At 45.5% G+C, this 13,945-nt stretch overlaps 1 protein-coding gene across 5 annotated transcripts in view; it reads left to right on the plus strand.

Moving 5' to 3' along the window:
- Nucleotides 1-7,225: 7,225 nt before the first annotated feature.
- LOC309842085 (uncharacterized protein) overlaps nt 7,226-13,945 on the plus strand; it is a 60,310-nt gene continuing 53,590 nt past the window's right edge. For 2 of the 5 annotated variants that reach the window (XM_082686026.1, XM_082686027.1), the window contains exon 1: nt 7,226-7,386. In XM_082686026.1, coding sequence (XP_082542152.1) covers nt 7,254-7,386 — 133 coding nt within the window. In that variant the 5' untranslated portion in view covers nt 7,226-7,253. Of the gene's footprint in view, nt 7,387-9,572; nt 11,580-13,373; nt 13,832-13,945 lie in introns of those variants that run through there. The other 3 variants (XR_014299479.1, XR_014299480.1, XR_014299481.1) reach the window with 3 other exon arrangements.

The raw sequence follows: 13,945 nt of genomic DNA on the forward strand, positions 1-13,945 counted from the left end.
AACTTCCCCTCTTTGTTTCCCCTTCCCGCTTTTCTCTTCGCGCGAGGGGGGTCTTCCAGGGCCAATCCACTAACACCAAGTATGCCTTTTTCAAAAGTTCAAACTGTCCACCAATCAGTTGCGCTCCACCCAAAACTTGTTTGTACCTTCCTATAAAAGACCCCGCTTCACTCCGGTCGGTGTGCTCGGTTAGCTGGAGCTGCCGACCGTCGGTACCAGCGTGACAATAAACCTCTTGCTGTTTGCATCCAGTGGCAGTGTTGGATTCTTGGGTAAGGGGATCCGCGGTTCTTTCATTACCCTGTCTTTTTATTCCAGTGTCTCTTTGTATATGTAAATAAGGTAATGTCTTTGAAAAATATATATAGCGGTTCTTGGCTGTTATTATTTTAATTGTGGTAAAATACAAAAATATATACCTTTAATTGGTATGCATACGGAATATTGATTCCATAAATTCTTGGCTTGAGATCCAGATACTTTGGCTTTGTCATGGAAATTAACCTGTTTTGCAATTTTACTCCAGAGTGACAGAAGCTCAACAGTATCCTTTAGGAAATACTTGAGATGCATAATCGTTTTCCGATGTCAGCCAATGGAGAAGATTCTCGGGTAGAAGGTAACAAAGGGAATTTTAAGGGATTCCCTGATATAAAATCTAGCTTCCGGAGGGAACCCTGTCACTTTCTGGACTCTTCAACCTGCTTTGGAGAAGAGAATGGGTACTGGCTCATAGATAGTGGGCTAGCTGGGTAGTAATGGCACTTTCTCTCAAGGTCCCTGAGAATCACAGAGCTGGGCAGTAATGGCACTTTATTTCAAAGTTCCTGAGAATCACGGGTGCAGCTATTGCTTCCCAATGTTCCCGTCTTTTTTCCTAACGTTACCTAAAGGAGAATGAACTCTGAGGAGGGGAAAAAAAGGTTGTTTCCGTCCGGTTTCGAACCGGGGACCTTTCGCGTGTGAGGCGAACGTGATAACCACTACACTACGGAAACGGGACAGACAGCGGGGTTTCACGCCTGAACACTGAAGAGCTTCCGTCCTGCCCCTACTGTTGTTGAAATGCCAATTGAATATTACCCCCACCTTAAAAGACCACCAGAGACGTGAGTCAAAAAGCCGAGAGGTCCAGAGCTGGGTTGGTGCAGGGTTTTTATACACAGGTACAAACAAGTTTCAGGTGGGGCTGAGCTGATTGATTGATAGTTTGAACAGGCATACTTGGCGTCAGTGGATTGGGTCAGGGGACTCTGCGCGAAAGCAGACAAAGCAATTTTACAGAAGCAGAACTGGCCCGGTTAGCCCACGCATGTGAAAAAAGCACTACCAGGATATTGAAGGCCTGGTTACTTATCAAGTAAAGACAATTGGGAGTCTCCTGGTGGAATGTTACATTCCTGCTATCAAGCATCCTTGTTAATGAGATTTAGGTTTAGAAGAAATTTAACTTTATTTACTTTTCCTTCTACGCCTCCTGCGGTGTTTTATGGAGGGGAGGGTGACATTAGGGCTTTCACACTTGGGGCAGGAATGACTTTAGACGATGAAGTTCTAGAACCTAGGTGAAGTTCAGTGGGCTGAGGTCCAGAGCCGATGACCAAGAAAGAATTCTTGAGACCTCTTTGGTGCAAAATGGTGGTTTATTAAAGCACGGGGACGGAACCCCGTGGGCAAGAAGAGCTGCTGCCCCAGGTTGTGAGAGATGGCAGGTTATGTACCTTGCGATTGGGGGAAGGGGAGGGGAAGGGAGGTTTCAACGGAACTTTCATATGCTGGGATACCCGAGGCTTGCAGCTTGATCAATGTTGTCTTTTAGCCATCCATTAACATCAAGATAGTTGGGAGATTCTTGGTGGAATGTCACAATCCTGCTATCAATCGTCTTTGTTAGTGAGATTTAGGTTCAGAAGAGATTTAACTATATTTACATTTCCTTCTACCTCAGCCTCCTTCAGTTTTGTTTATGGAGGGGAGGGTGACATTAGGGTTTGAGAAACTGAGTTATTTGCCTTTGGAAATTGTGCTGTTGATAAAGTAACTTCTTTGTAGATCTCTAGGACAACTGTAAACCAAGGGAGACTCCTGACTTGTAGGATTGTGATTTCTGCAAGTTAACTATTTGCAGTCAAGGGTGCCTGAGGAATGTCACACACATTACCTAGGGGAGCAGGTGGAGAGGGGGGTGCCAGCTTTTGCTTTGTCCTCAGCCAGCCTCCTGCTCCCTCATCATAGAAACCCATTAAGCAGCATGTGTCAAAGCTTAGACAGTCATGCAGAGATTCAAGTCCAATCTACTAAGCTGCCATTACTGAAACAATGAGGTAAGCTTCTGGTCATAGCTGCTCAGTTTTTTTTTTTTTTTCAGAGTACTCCTCCAAATAACAACTATAAACTGAGGATAAAATATGTTTCTAAAATATTATCTCAAAGTGCTGAGGAGACTGAACAAAAGCAGGCAGTCACAAGACAGAACTGCATATAGTGAGTTTTCTATTTTGCAAGGTTTTGGCTGAGAACACACCTTGGTCTGCCCTATTTGGGTCAGCTAAATTCCAGTACAAAACCAAATTGTCTTACTGAAAGACCCCCTTTCTCTTACTCCTTGCTGAAGGCGGAATTAAGTAACTTAGTAATAAAAGACCCCTGCCCTGGAAAGTCCCCTCCCCTAGGAGATAGATAGGATAACTAACCGCTTGTTTGCTTTTCTGTGAACCGCTGGCTTTTAGGCGTAGATTAGGTTATTGCGTGATTAATTGCTCTTTTGCCCTTCTGTAACTGCTTGGCTTATAGAAATAATAGAAGACGCCATGATGGCATTCCTACCTTCCCCCTTCTTGTTCCCCCTCCCTGCCTCTCTCCTCCCGCGCGCGCGCGCGCGCGCGCGCGCGGGCCCTCAGAACCCTCAGAATCAGCCTGTTCCCCCTTCCCGCCTCTCTCTTCGCGCGCGCGCGCGCGCGGGTCCCCAAAGCCAATCAGCAAGCTTCACATATGCCTTTTTCAAAAGTTCTGTCAACCAATCAGTTGCGCCCCCACCCAAAACTTGTTTGTACCTGTCTATAAAAACCGGGCACCACCCCAGACGGGTGTGCTCAGCTAGCAGGAGCTGCTGACCACCCGCAGGCGCCTGCGTAACAATAAAGAACCTCTTGCTGATTGCATCCAGTGGCAGTGTTGGATTCTTGGGTAAGGGGATCAGCGGGTCTTTCAGTAACTTGTTCCCTCCATAACTAGATACCAGCAAGCACGAATCCTGTGCAAACAGGATGCCTGTTGTTCCCTCCATAACTAGATAATGGCAAGCACGTATCCTGTGCAAGCAGGATGCCTGTGATCACCCGATCTGTCAAGGAGGAAAACAAATGAGGAACAGGGCTATTCCGGAGTAATAAGAAGTCAAGGCTGTCAAGGCTATTCCGGAGTGATAATAAGTCAAAGCTGTGTCCGTGCCTTGAACCCAACAATGCATAATTTCAAATTTTCCAATCAGACCCCTGTAACCATGCATCTGCTTCTGTAAGCTCGCTTCCCGCCACCCCAACCCTGCCCTATATAATCTGCTCCCCAACCTAGCCTGGCACGCTCAGTCTCCGGAAGGCTGATGCGTCCGCAGGTGCCTGTGTAACCAATAAACCTCTTGCAGCTTGCATCCAGTGGAGGCTTGGTGTCTGCTTCTTGGATGTGGATCGAGGGTCTTTCATTACTGGATTAAGGAGCAGATGACAATGTTTGGGCAAGCATGGCAGCTGAAAAACCAAGAGGTGGAAAGGAATCTCAGAAAGGAAAAGGAAAGTTGCCTATAAAATTCTGCCCAAGTTTCTGGCTAACTCCTCCATAATGCATGTTGGGCAGCCTCCAAGTAGTTCAGTTAAAGCTAAAGTGACAACTGAGATTTCACCTGTCATCCATTACAAGGGAGAGAATTTGCAGTTTGATATCAACAGGCCTGCTTTTATAAAAATTCGGTGCTTTTGTAATACATAGCAATCCAGAATCTCTATGTGCACCATTCACTGTATCCACAATAAAATCTAAAATACTGACATATTACTCTGATATTACTTTACCCATGCTCAAGATAAGACAATCATGGGAGACTGACCAAATGTTGAAACTAGGAGGCAAGAAATACTAAGCCACAACTATGACTATTTCAAGAATGTGAAGGAAAATATAACCATAACAAAAAGTTAGAAAAATTTGGAAAGAGAAGCAGAAAATGAAGAACCAAATGTAAATTTTGAAATTGGAAAAAGTTCTCAAAAACAACCACTGATGGATTTAACTGCATATTGGAAATGACAAAAATGCAATGAATTTCAAGAGAGAGGGTCGCTTCCGGTTGGCAAACGGGAGAAAAATTAGAACTTTGGACCACAAGGGTCAACCAATAACTAGGTGGGGATGAAATGAGAGGGATGAAAAGGACAGCATGTCTTAATCTGTACAATTGTTTACATAGTTTTGCATTTTTCAAAATTGAGCTGTTGAAAAGAAGAGAAGAGCACTACCTGCTTTAAGACTCACTGGGGTGCCTGGGACACTCAGTCGGTTGAGCATTCGACTCTTGGTTTTGGTTCAGGTCATGATCTCAGGGGTCATGGGATGGAGCCCCTTGGCAGTGGGCTCCATGCTCAGCAGGAAGTCTGCTTGAGATTTCCTCCCTCTCCCTCTGCCCCTCCATCCCTGCCCTCTCTCTCTAAAACAAATCTTTTCTTGGGGCGCCTGGGTGGCTCAGTGGGTTAAAGCCTCTGCCTTCGGCTCGGGTCATGATCCCAGGGTCCTGGGATCGAGCCCCGCATTGGGCTCTCTGCTCCATGGAGAGCCTGCTTCCTCCTGTCTCTCTGCCTGTCTCTCTGCCTGCCTCTCTGCCTACTTGTCATCTCTGTCTATCAAATAAATAAATAAAACCTTTAAAAAAAAACACAAATCTTTTCTTTAAAGAGATTTATTATAAGCTACTGCAGGCAAGGCAATGTACTAGAGGCAACAGGATACACCAATAAGTAGGCTGAATACCCCTAAAACTAACCTCTGTTTGGTCAACTGGTTTTCAGTAAAAACCAGTTCAAAGAGGTTCAATACATGGTGTTAGAACTACTAGTGTCCATTTTGATGGAGAATGGAGATAAGTCTGTGTAGGCCTATGGCTACAGGAGTTTGGATTTTATTTAAAATGCACTAAGGTCATCCTCATTTCTCCTAGAACAACAACAACAACAACACTATTTTACATATCTCAATCAGAAAAACAGCTATGAGGGCACTATTTCATCAGTGGAAATTACAGTCTCCTGGAGAGGAAGCATTTTGGAGTTGTTTCTGCACATGCTCATACATGGGACATGTTCAAGTTTCCCAAACACTTGGCTCTAGGAGTGTTTATACTGTGGGCCTTCCTTCCCTTCTGACCACATTGTGCTCTAGAGTCCACAGTAAATCCCTGGCGGCAAAAGAGTCACAGTCAGTGCTGGGATTAAAAGCAAACCATAAAACAAGTCAGTACAGTAAGAGCCTATTTAGCCTCGTGACCCTGCCCCTCCCCTTCAGGGAACTTACTTAGAAACAAGTCCCGGAAACCAGTCCCAGGTAACAAAGCCCAAATACAAGGGTGGGTCAGGTGGAGGTATCCAATCAGTGGGGGCGCATACTGTCTCCCTAACTACCAAGGAGTATGGGCCCCGCCCTTTGGGTGCCCTTTGGGCACCAATTCTGACCAAGGTGATAGGCTAGTTCAAATATCTACTAAGGGCACCTGGGTGGCTCAGTGGGTTAAGCCACTGCCTTCGGCTTAGGTCATGATCTCAGGGTCCTGGGATGGAGTCCTGCATCGGGCTCTCTGCTCAGCGGGGAGCCTGCTTCCTCCTGTCTCTCTCTCTGCCTGCCTCTCTGCCTACTTGTGATATCTCTCTGTCAAATAAATAAATAAAATCTTTTAAAAAAATATCTACTATAGGGTAAATTATAATTCATTTGGTCACTTATGTGTGACCTAGCTGGACTGTGCAACTTTTCTCTGTGTTACAGTCTCATTGGTCACCTGTGTGTGGCCAGGCCCAACCACTTGGCCTTTGCCTTTAAAAGCTAGTCTGTAAAGAAGAGAGGGGTCGCCTCTTTGCAAGAGAAGGCCCTGGCCGGTCATTTGATTCTCTATGCTTGGTGCGAAATAAAGCTTTGCTTGACCTTCACTTTGTATCAGTCTCGATTCTTTGACCATGGACCCAACATTGGGGGCCCGTCCGTGATCAAACAACGAGAACTGAGCCAGCATCAGAATTTCTGGGAAAAGTCTCCAGAGGTAAGATCTCCATATTTTATTCTGTGAGATCCGGTCTGTCTGTCTGGTTGCAGAGACCCAGGGTATGGCCCACCAGGGAGAAGCTGGACGCAGTCAAGCTTCCCAGGGTTGGAGTGGATGCGGGAACGCCCCATCCCTCTTCCGGTAGATCGTCTAGGGGTTCGAGGCAGTCAGGGGACCGAGAAAATCCCCACCAGCGGGTGGTTGCAGGAGACCTAGAAAATCTCCACCAGCTGCTGGGTCTGGTTGTCTTTGTCTTGTCTTTTTGTTGCCTATTGTGTTGCTCATCCCTAGGGGACTGAGAAAATCCCCACTGGCGAGAGTCTCTAAGGGGCCGAGAAAACCCCTACCAGCAGCAGGCTCTGCGTGAGGGCCGCTGAGTCTGAGGTTGTTTTTGACCTGTCTTCTTGTTGTCTGTTGTGTTGTTTGTTGTGTTTGAAGAATTGGGGCAAGCAGGGCGCCTGGGTGGCTCAGTGGGTTAAGCCGCTGCCTTCGGCTCAGGTCATGATCTCAGGGTCCTGGGATCGAGTCCCGCATCGGGCTCTCTGCTCAGCAGGGAGCCTGCTTCCCTATCTCTCTCTCTCTGGCTGCCTCTCCATCTACTTGTGATTTCTCTCTGTCAAATTAATAAATAAAAGCTTTAAAAAAAAAAAAAAAAAAAAAAAAGAATTGGGGCAAGCAGAGAGTAAGGGGACTCTGACTTTCATTTCTCTGTTCCTCCTAATAGATGTGGGGCTTCTCCCTTACTCATTTCTTGTGTTAATGGCTGGCTATAACTGGAGCCAACTGTGGTTAGACTAAGTGGAGACAGAGACTTTAAGGGATATTTCCAAGCAGCTGCCGAAACTCTCTTTGTTTTGGGGAAGTTCCTTGCCCTCTCTGGCCCTACAGGGACTGACTAGCCCCTCCCCCTTGCTGACAGGAAAGCTTGGCCTCTGCTCCTCTCTTGGAGCTGATGAGCCCTAGAACTGGGAACCCTTTCTCTGCCTTCTGGTGGCACTTTGTTCTGTTCTTCACTGTTGGGAAACAAGAAGAGCACTCCCTGGACCTAACACCCCCCACTCCGGATCTTCCCACCCGGGTCTCAGGTAAACATTCGAAGCAGAGTGGGCCCAGATGGAACGTAAATCAGTATTTGAACTAAGTTAAATTTGTTGGGTTAATTAGGATGAACATGTCTTGAGTTAACAGTAGTAAATGTGACACTTCAGAGTTTTTACTTAAGGTCAAATAAACTGGTGTTATTTGTTAAAATCTGTTAACAAAGAGATGGCTAAACTGATGGTTAATTGTCTGTCTCAAAGTTTTAATAGTTAATTGTTAAAGTAGCTTTCAAAATCTTTGGTAACCTGAAACTTTATTTTTTTTTTTTAAAGATTTTAATTATTTATTTGACAGACAGATGGTAGGCAGAGAGGCAGGCAGAGGTGGGGAGGGCGAGGAGGGGAGACGGAAAGCCAGTTCCCTGCTGAGCAGAGAGCCAGATGCAGAGCTTGATCCCAGGACCCTGGGATCATGCCCTGAGCCAGCCTGAGCCAAAGGCAGAGGCTTTAACCCATTGAGCCACCCAGGCGCCCCTAACCTGAAACTTTAAACCAAGTGGGATAAAATGCTAGAGCGTTGGTTGCTGGAACTAGGTTTGTGCTTTTGAAATCTCTTGGTAAACATGTTTTGTGCTTAACTGATTCATAAATCTGCCTTCTAAGAATTCTGTTGTAACAGTTCACAATTGGTTTATATTTAGTCTTCACCAGAGGTTAAGGTATTTCTAAGAGCACAAAATTCTTTTAAGTGTAACTAAGACTGGTGGAAATAAGGGAAGCAACTTTGTATGTAGGAAAGTAGGAGATATGTAAAAGAGAGATAAGGAATGGGAATACTTTTTGTTAAAAGTAAGAAAATGTAATTTTGTCTTAAATGAAATGGTTGTTTAGAAGAAAATGACTTGGGACAAAATCTGAATGTAAAGGAAAATTATAGAAGGTTTATGAAGGAAAATCAGGAGAAAAAAATTTAGGTATGGTCTGGACGGACTAAGAAAAAAAGAGAGAAAAAGACCAGATGCCTGATCCTGTTTGAATAAGAAAGAAAGAAAAAATCACCCCAAGGTGATTTAGCACTCTCCTGAGGTGCCTCTCTATATATTATATTTCCAAATGAAAAGGCCATTTGGCCTTAAGAGACTGCAAAAACACCCCATTACTATCCCCCATTGTACCACCGGTGTGGGACAGGAGAGGGGCCTCAGAGGGCAAATGGAGCACCTGCCCTAGGGATTAGGCGTGCCCCACTGATTTTAAGGGACCCAAGCCTGGGCTCTCCTGGACAGCAGAGGCTCACCTCTGCCCTGCTGGACTAACAATAAGAGGCTGGGGACAACTGACTGGATCTGCCCATTGAACCAGGAAAGCCCCAGGGCCACTGTGTGAGTCAGACCCATTCGTAAAGAATGGAAGGGGAGATTGATCACCTCCCATTAGCCAGGAATACCCGGTGGGGGTGGGGGGATGTCCAACCTGTTTAAATCTGAAGAGTGCCTGACTGTGTGAATCTGTCTGTATGGCTCTATTGCTTCAGCTACGGAGTCTAAGTGGGCTGCACCCTGAGTCTCGCAGGGCATGATATGGCATAACAGTCACCTACTCCACAGAGTAGCCTGGTCCAGGGCTTATACGAACAGACCTTAGCTAAGACTCTCCTAAGTTCCTGTGAGGGACACAAGCAGGACAGCATCTTAAAGATCCCCCTCCTTTGTCTGCAACATCATTCACAATGGGAGGGAAACCCAGTAAACCCACTATCTTAAGACTGCATGCTTGGGGCGCCTGGGTGGCTCAGTGGGTTAAGCCTCTGCCTTCAGCTCAGGTCATGATCCCAGGGGCCTGGGATCGAGTCCCGCCTTGGGCTCTGCTCAGCAGGGAGCCTGCTTCTCCTTATCTCTCTCTCTGTCTGTCTCTCTGACTATTTGTGATCTCTCTCTCTGTCAAATAATAATAAAAAAAAAGACTGCATGCTTAAGAATAAAAAGGAACGACACTGGTATAAAAAAGCTGATTTTCTCTCTGTTTAAAAGGGCAAAGTTTTCGGGGCGCCTCGGTGGCTCAGTGGGTTAAGCCGCTGCCTTCGGCTCAGGTCATGATCTCAGGGTCCTGGGATCGAGTTCCACATCGGGCTCTCTGCTCAGCGGGGAGCCTGCTTCCGTCTCTCTCTGCCTGCCTTTCCATCTACTTGTGATTTCTCTCTGTCAAATAAATAAATAAAATCTTTTAAAAAAAAGGGCAAAGTTTTCTTAGTTTAATTGATCTGTTAAAAAATGTAAATGGCTTTCTCTTTGCCTGCCCAGAGTTGTAAATGAGTGAAAGGGTCCGTAGACTAAAGGACAAGACTGATACAAAGCGAAGGTCAAGCAAAGCTTTATTTCGCACCAAGCGAGAATCAAACTGACTGGCCAAGGCCATCTCTTGCAAAGAGGAGACCCCTCCCAGTCTCACAGACTAACTTTTATAGAGTAAAGACAATATGGTTGAGCCTGGTCACACACAGATGGCCAATTGAATTACAATTCACCCCATGATAGTCATTTAATTCAGCCTATGACCTTGGCTAAAATTAGCGCCTTTGTCTGGTGTCCAAAAGGTGGGGCTCACACTCCTTGGTGGGTAATACTTGCGCTTTCCCTTGATTGGACGTTTCCACCTGGCCTGGCTCATCCTTGGTGGGTAGGGAGGTAATACGTGCGCTTTCCCTTGATTGGATGTTCCCATCTGGCCAGACACGCCCCGGTATCTGGACTCCATTATCTCTGGTCAGCCTGACATGTCCTGGTATCTGTGCTCCATAATTGGGACTATTTGGCCATGTTTCACCAGCCAGCCGTATTTCACCGGTTTTGTTTTTAAGTGCTTTCTCCCTGGGGGAAGGGGTAGGTTCAATCTAAGTTTACTGCATAAACAACAAAATGGCTCACTCTGGCTAAGTAGGCCCTTACAAAGAGGTCTCTTCAACTCATAAGGTTTTTCCTTGATATGCTAAGTTACTCAGGGAGTACTGCTAAACCAATGATAAACCTTGGGTTACATTTGGGTAAATGCTGTAACTACTCTAGAGGTTCTATACATTTCCTAAAGTTTTAATGTTTTGATAAGGGTCATCACTTGATATGTAACCATATCTATTCTGAGTTTTTGTCATTTGTAATTGTTTTAATTCTCTTGTGAGATGAATTCCGCCCTAAAGAAAATTCATATGAAAGACTTTCAGGACAAATACAGATCTTTGATATGTTAAAATCCTGGAACTGAAATGGGTAAGAATTTCCAGAAGTAAAACCTGCATTGGACTAAACCAGAATTAGCAACATGGGACCAGATGAACTGAAAGATTGTAATGTTGTGTCTCTTAATGATTTAAACAATTACTGGTTCTGTAATGTTTGCTCCTCCAGACTAGGGAAACTTTTTCTTAAGTTACCTGTAACTTACAGAGATTTGTAAACAAATCAAGGCATTCAACTCTTTCTCTATATCTGAACCCTCTGAAACTCAAGGTCTCAGCAAGCATTCTTTCTTCCATGGCAATCAGTCATTTACATAAGTTCAATAAGAATCTGTTCTCCTTGTAACAGGACACCATTGGAAACACTGGTTATTTTACCAAGGCTTTGACTGGAATGTCATATTTGAAAAGACTCAGATATGACCAGACAGTTAAAGGAACTAAGGTTGACTTTATAAACCTGGAGCCGTAAAGCCCTTTGGAACTGTTGGCCTGATACCTTGCTTACAGAGTTCCCAGCAGCCTCACCAGGTGAGTAAAGGATGTCACTTCCTGGCAGGTTCAGGAACCTCAGGAAGAGTAATTCGCCCAAATCTGACAGGTGTTGCAGGCAATCTCATGGCAAATATGTGGCTTGGCTTCTAGCCCAGAGAGGCTACTAAAAGTTCAACCTAGAGATTCCTTATAAGAAGTTCCAGCAGGGACGCCTGGGTGGCTCAGTTGGTTAAGCAGCTGCCTTCGGCTCAGGTCATGATCCCAGTGTCCTGGAATCGAGTCCCGCATCTGGCTCCTTGCTTGGCAGGGAGCCTGCTTCTCCCTCTGCCTCTGCCTGCCATTCTGTCTGCCTGTGCTTGCTCTCTCGCCCTCTCTCTGATAAATAAATAAAATCTTAAAAAAAAAAAAAAGTTCCAGAAAAGCAGATTCTAAAAGATCTGTATGATCACTTACTGTTCTTGCTGAGCTTATGTAAATAATTAGGCCAAGTTTGTTAAAACTGGACTTGTTTTTCAAATGAATTAGTTCTGATTTGGCTATTTCTGGAAATGAGGGTTATTTTAGAGAGAAAAATTATGTTTTAATAAGATACCTTTATGGGTGTTAAATTCTAGATTTGATTGTTTTTTTTTTTAAAGATTTTATTTATTTATTTGACAGAGAGATCACAAGTAGGCAGAGAGGCAGGCAGAGAGAAAGAGAAGGAATCAGGCCCCCTGCCGAGCAGAGAGCCCAATGTGGGGCTCAATCCCAGGACCCTGAGATCATGACCTGAGTTGAAGGCAGCGGCTTAACCCACTGAGCCACCCAGGCGCCCCAAGATTTGATTGTTTTTAAATGCTTGTTTACCTAAGCTAGACAACTTGAGGTAAACTTCAGAGAAGTTGCAGGATAGCTCGTTTAGATGATCTTGCTTCTGCCAGTAAGTCAGCCCCAAATATAAGGTGGAAACTTCAGAAAATTAAAGGATTTTAAGGAAAGAATCTGACTAAGTTAGTGGGAATAGCAGAAATAGCCGCTGAGGACTATGGGTCATGCTTGCGGGGGACGAGAACTCTCTTACAGACTCTTCAGGAAAAAGGGTATCAGGTGTCAGCAACCAAAGCACAGCTTTGTCAGAGCCACGCCACTTATTTAGGCTTTGATCTCCATGAGGGAGTTCCTTGGGACAGTGGACTACTGTAGGCTGTGGATACCACGGTTCACCGAGACGGCCTGACCTCTCTACAAACTGGCTAAGGGAGTACTCATTATGATAGTGTGGACAGCTGAGGCAGAAGGAGCATTTCGGGAATTACAAACAGCCTTACTGAGTTCCCCAGCATTGGCCATCCCAGATGTTACCAAACCCTTCCACTTGTATGTGGATGAAAAGGCAGGGGTGACCAAAGAAGTTTTGACTCAGACTCTGGGGCCTTGGCAAAGGCCAGTAGCCTATCTTAGCAAGAAACTAGATCCAGTAGCAGCTGGGTTCCCTGTTGCCTCCACATAATTGCTGCCATGGCCCTCCTGGTCAAGGATGCAAGTTTATTTACAGAAATGGACCAAATTAGACTATGAAGGGGATTGGGCTAAGACTAAAACAGGAAAGTTAATTCTTCCTTGAAGATATGTTAGTTTTTGTGGATACCTTTTCAGGCTGGGTAGAGGCTTTTTCTGCCAAACATGAAATGACAGGAGTGGTAGCCAAAAGCTACTAGAGGTTTGGGTTACCTCTTGCAATCAGGTCAGACAACAGCCCTGCATTTGTGAGTTCAGTCTCACAGGTATTGGCCAAGGCCGTGGGCACTAATTGGAAACTACATTGTGCCTACCAGCCCCAGAGCTCCAGGTAAGGAGAGAATATGAACTGGACTCTCTTTTTTTTTTTTTTTTAAGATTTTATTTATTTATTTATTTGACAGAGAGAGATTGAGATCACAAGCAGGCAGAGAGGCAGGCAGAGAGAGAGGAGGAAGCAGACCCCCTGCTGAGCAGAGAGCCTGATGCGGGGCTTCATTCCAGGACTCTGAGATCATGACCTGAGCGGAAGGCAGAGGCTTAACCCACTGAGCCACCCAGGTGCCCCATGAACTGGACTCTTAAAGGGACATTGACAAAGCTAATTCTGGAGACTGGGGGTGGATGGGTGGATCTCCTTCCTTTAGCCCTCCTCAGGGCATGATGTATACCCTACTTAAACAAGGTGACCCCATTTGAAATAATGTTTGGGAGACAACCCCCCCCAACCCCGCCGCTCTGCCCTCGGCTACAAGAAGTTGCCCTAGCAGAAATTACTGATCAGTCTATACTCCAGTCACTGCAGGCATTGCAGTCTTTCTTGGAAAGAGCCTTCACAGAGATCTGAACTGCCCACACTGGGACGGAGATGGAGGGGGAGCCACATCCTTGCCAACCCAGGGTCTTGGTTTGGATGTGCCACCGCCAAGTGGGAGGCTTGGAGCCTCGCTGGAAGGGACCGTTTGCTGTCATCTCAACCACCCTCACGCTGGTGGAAGTTGAGGGCGACGGAGCCTGGATTTGCGCAAGTTACATCAAACGAGCCAAGGACGAGAAAGCCCTCCAGAGATGGATGCCGCTTACCGGTGGACCCTGCCGATCGTGGACTAAAGCTAAGACTCAAAATGATGAGTTCATTAAGTTCATCGTTGCTCCTATTTTTTTTTTTTTAAGATTTTATTTATTTGACAGAGATCACAAGTAGGCAGAGCGGCAGGCAGAGAGAAAGGGAAGCAGGCTCCCTGCTGAGCAGAGAACCAGACGGTTGGAAGTGTTTCAAAGAAAATAATTTTGATTGTAAAATTTAGGATACTGAACAGCTCACTCCTGGACTAAAAATTGGCCCTCTATGGGTCTCCCCCCTTGCAAAAAGGTATG

This window comes from Mustela nivalis (genome assembly GCF_964662115.1).
Source record: "Mustela nivalis genome assembly, chromosome: 10".
Lineage (NCBI taxonomy): Eukaryota > Metazoa > Chordata > Mammalia > Carnivora > Mustelidae > Mustela > Mustela nivalis.